We start from the raw sequence: 4,935 nt of genomic DNA, 5'->3' as shown, positions 1-4,935 counted from the left end.
ATGAGACATTACTAATTACATGTCTTCTGATGTCATAATTGTCAGCTTATTTATTGTCTCATAATGCGAAAAATAGAGTCACTGTGGTTAACGTGGAACCAAAGTGAAAAGTTGGAAGCATGTAATTTACATGTATGTAATTTACATGTAATAGTTACCTGTTTATGCATGTGATATGTATGTGTCGAAATGTATACTCCGTGACATCCATTCTACAGTCTTGTCTGACAGGGACATCACCCCCGGTGGATCTTTGGGCAGCGGGGTGGGAAGCGGTTAGTATTGCTGCCTCACAGCGGTGGATCATGGGTTTCAGACTAGTGTGGAGTTTGTAGGTTCTCCCCGTGTTCGTGTGGGGTGCCTCAAGGGCTCCAGTTTCGTCCCACATACTGGTAGAGTGGACCCTAGTGTATCCGGTGGACAGGGACTGATGTGAGTGATACATATTCTCTGTACAGAGCTGCATAATATGTTGATGGTTTATAGTAATGTTACACATCATACAAAACAAGTGCGCTGCTGCATAATACAGTGTTGCTAATAGGATAATGTATTGACCTGTCATTGACTAGGCATATAGGATGGATTTTCACAGAAATATGGCAGAATGATCTTCCCTCTATTAACTCTGACTTTCCTCACTTATAATTCCACATGAAATACAGTATAAGTGGAATTAAAAGTTTGTTCCAGAAATAGATTGTAAGCTCCCATCCCCTTATTCATAACAGTGTAGACCGAAATGGGATTTTATACCAGAAAATACGGATCTATCAGTGGTCTCAACAAACAAATATCTTTCATCGCCATTCACCCTCCAGAGGAAATCAAACTAGTCTCATATTCTTTCAAAACATTTTTTTTATTTTAGTCCCTAACATTAATCAAATATTTAGATACTATTTCTAAAAAATAATCACAAACACCCGGAGACCAATCTAACATAACAGTGACACTGATAAAACGCTGGGGGCAGGGGGCGCGGGTTAGGTTATTTTTCTTTTTGGGGGGACAGGCTGATCTGTACTGCATCCGCTAATTCCCATCACCTGCCGCCTTGGTCCAGAAGGGATGTTGGGGTGTTCGGTGGTCCGATGATTGGCTGATGGACACGATACGGGGTGTATGACCTCTATACCCCTTTGAATAATGCTGCCTAGGGCTGCCAGTCCGTCCGTCTGCTGGATCTGTAGGAGGTTCAGAGACAACGCTATCTGGGACAAGATGGCGTTCTGCTCCTGCATGAGGATGTTGGATTCTTGCTGATGGGACGACAGGTTATGTAGAGTGCTGTTTATAGTGGAGAAGTTATGGTCTGGTGCCTCCGACTCTGACTCCAGAACCAGATCTCTATCTTCCATGGCATCAGAGGGCTGAGGCAGATTCTCAGGGGAAACCATGGAGGGGTCTTCAGAAGAGTCTTTGCTGGAGTCCTCAACCAAGTCCTGACACCGAGGAGAGAAGCCGATGATGACCAGGGACTCGTTCTGGACACACTCTATGGGTTCTAAATACATAAACAGTTACTGTGTTACCAGACAGAATATGTACAATCTAATATACAATTAGATCTCTAACAATGCGATGTGACGGAGCATTTTATAACTGGACATTTCCCATAATCTGAAACCCTGGAGATGGCAAATACTGCTCTATGTTGCTCCTCTATAATCCCAGATCCTTCCTCTCTCTCTGCTCAGGCTCCTCGGGGGGCGGAGGTGGTAAATACTGCTCTATGTTGCTCCTCTATAACCCCAGATCATTCCTCTCTCTCTGTTCGGGGCCCCTGGGGGCCATAGATGGTAAATAGTTCTCAATGTTACACCACTATGCTCCTCTATAATCCCAGATCCTTCCTCTCTCTCTGCTCAGGTTCCTCGGGGGGCGGAGGTGGTAAATACTGCTCTATGTTGCTCCTCTATAACCCCAGATCATTCCTTTCTCTCTGCTCGGGGCCCCTGGGGGTCATAGATGGTAAATAGTTCTCAATGTTACACCACTATGCTCCTCTATAATCCCAAATCCTTCCTCTCTCTCTGCTCAGGCTCCTAGGGGGGCGGAGGTGGTAAATACTGCTCTATGTTGCTCCTCTATAATCCCAGATCCTTCCCCTCTCTCTGCTCAGGCTCCTGGGGGGCGGCAATTGTAAATACTGCTGTATGTTGCTCCTCTATAATCCCAGATCCTTTCTCTCTCACTGCACTGTTCAGGCCCCTGGGGGCCAGGGATAGTAAATACTGTTCTATGTTGCACCTCTATAATCCCAGATCCTTTCTCTCTCACTGCACTGTTCGGACCCCTGGGGGCCAGAGATAATAAATACTGTTCTATATTACTCCATCATGCTCCTCAGTGATATGTGAACACAATATGAGGTATGGAATGAAATGGGTGTGTAGTTCTAGAGTCGACATACAGGAAATAATTACAGAGTTTATTTAATGTGCCGGACCCCACAGTCACCAACAGTTCATCTTACATTAAGGTATCGTGTATCAGTTACTATTAGTCAGGTTGCTATGGTTACAGCACATTGTTAGGAGTCAGATGCTGGTAGTAAAGCAGATGATTATAAGAGATATAATGTGGTATAACTAGATTACATGCTGATGGCCGTGCTTATATCAGGACAGGTATAGGGTGTGGTAGACGGACACTAGAAGAAACCGAGGTTTGGAATCTCACCTGTTAGATAACTGTATAACAGAATTATTGTGAATTTGAGAGACTTTATATCTGGTGTGCCCAAACACTACAATATATAGGAGAGCTACCATCCACCGATATACAGGGAACGTTTGGGAACTGGTCAGCCGTGAAGATGTTTGGACAATGTTTCCTACACATAATGGCTAATGGGACCACCAGTCTGATCAGGGTACATAAGAATGGATGACCACAGTGCGCGGGTATGAGGTCAAATACGCAGGGCAGGTTTTGCACCCGCTGTACTTGTTTAAGCTGCAACATGAACCTGCTCTACATAGTGATGTGAGATCACACGGATAAAATCCCGCAACAAGCTGCGATTATGGTCCGTCAGACACCCTGTACATTTACGTGTTATGGGGTCATGGGGGTCCATGTCATTGGGGGTGGATGTCTTATGAGAAGTGTCTCTGTCTAATAAGGGGTGGGTCTTGGTGTCATTAGAAGGGTCTATATCTAGTAGGGGATCGGTGTTGGTGCCTTAGAATGGTGTCTGTAATTAGAAGGATCTCCAGGTCCATGGACCTTCAGCTAAATCACTGCTCATATTAAGATTGTGCTGAAGAAACAGGATAAATAATTTGTATGGGCTTAGCATGTGAAGGCTTCAAAGTCAGTCCAACATCTACCCCTAGTTCTGGTCTTTCTGGACAGCAGAGAAGCAGCCTCGGTCCTAGATGACAACAACTGCTATGTAACAAGAGAACAATACTTTCTACGGTCATAGGTTTTCAAACATGTCATACACATAGCCAGAATACATGAAATAAGACTATTTACCAGCCTCCGCCTCCTCAGGCAAGTCTTCTTTGTCCTGGTTCCACTCCACCTCTTTGCTGAACTCCGGCTTGAAGAAATCTCTCAGTCTCTGCTCGTACATGGCCAGTCTCAGATGTGGCGGTGGACGACGCCCGGTTTCTGCTACATGGGCCGCAGCCTCACTTAGCTTCTCATTCATCTTACGCTTGGCATCCTTCCATCTCTTCTTGACTTTATCGCTGGTGCGGGAAGCCACTCCTACCGTGCTGACTTCATTGGCTATGGCTTGCCACATGGCATTCTTAGCAACGCTGGGGGTGATGTCAGCCTCTTTGCCAAAAAGCTTTGAGTAATTCTCGATCACCAGGTCCACAAGGACATCCAGTTCTTTCTCAGTGAACTTTACGATCCGCAGACGCGGGACTCCGAGGTTGGGAGATGAAGCCGACTGAGATCCATGTGAATTAGAGACCTGAGTCACTGGGAACTGAGAGGGGGGTGCGGTATCACTGCTATCTATGTTCGGCTCACCCGCATCTGTCATTTTGGCAGAGAACAAAGTATAGTTTAGAGATATCTGCCATGAACCTTTGGCACAGGCCTTTTGAGGACAATCACTAAGTGGGCCAAAAAAAGCCTGGAATTCTAAAGTCATGAAGTTAAATAGAGGTTAAAATTCTATCCTGCACTGGGAATACAGTAAATTAAGCGTTATGTTATCCCTGGCTGGAGAGCTTTCATGGTCATCAACTTCGTATTACATGATCTCTGCCTTTCCCTGACTCCTTACCACTATCAGCTCAACCTCGATTGTCACAATGACACCATCCTTCTTTTATCTTCCCTCCCAGACCAAAATCTCATGCCATTAACCCATGCCCCCTCGTCTCTTTGACTTCCCCCTCTATCCATCTCACATAACAGCGGAGCTCTGCTCCCACCAGTCCGTGTCCTCTTGTCCTGGACATTAACTCCGTCCTGAACCCGATTAATGATTTCACCCCACTTCTGTAACCTCCACGTGTAATTCTGTTTATCCGACACTGAATCTAGTTTATTAGGGATAGTGGTGTGCCCCCGAAGAGATTGGCTCTTTAACCCAGATAATTTAGCCATGGTTTACCCTTTGTTAGGACACCTTATTGTTTAAAGAAGAAAATAACTGATAAGCCATTAGCAGTGATGACATTTTACATTGTTTCAGAGATCAGTGGCAGGAAAACGAGATGAAAGTACAGGCAGGAACAGCGATATAGCGAGAGAAAACCTCTCCATTCTCTGATAAAACTCTGCTATATGACTGATGTCTGCTCGTGATGGAAAGGAAATAACTCACAGATTAATAGTCGTATCTCTAAGCGCACACACACACACACACACAAACACACACACACACAAACACATAAAACTCACTGCACATTTCACACAATAATACAAACATGTCTTATGTAGAAAGATTCCATGAAA

The 4,935-nt window shown here is 44.9% G+C and overlaps 1 protein-coding gene across 1 annotated transcript; it reads right to left on the bottom strand.

The window, feature by feature from the left end:
- Nucleotides 1–843: 843 nt before the first annotated feature.
- LOC142127210 (uncharacterized) lies at nt 844–4,180 on the bottom strand. Its single transcript, XM_075194334.1, has 2 exons — nt 3,490–4,180; nt 844–1,507 (listed from the first exon to the last, which is right to left on the bottom strand). The coding sequence occupies exons 1-2, from the start codon at nt 4,121–4,123 to the stop codon at nt 987–989; spliced, it is 1,155 nt and encodes a 384-aa protein (XP_075050435.1). The 5' UTR covers nt 4,124–4,180; the 3' UTR covers nt 844–986.
- Nucleotides 4,181–4,935: the final 755 nt, after the last annotated feature.

Source organism: Mixophyes fleayi, unplaced genomic scaffold (assembly GCF_038048845.1).
Source record: "Mixophyes fleayi isolate aMixFle1 unplaced genomic scaffold, aMixFle1.hap1 Scaffold_29, whole genome shotgun sequence".
In the NCBI taxonomy this organism is placed as follows: domain Eukaryota; kingdom Metazoa; phylum Chordata; class Amphibia; order Anura; family Limnodynastidae; genus Mixophyes; species Mixophyes fleayi.
The sequence above is the reverse complement of the archived record's forward strand: the minus strand, read 5'-3'. Positions and strand labels throughout refer to the sequence as shown.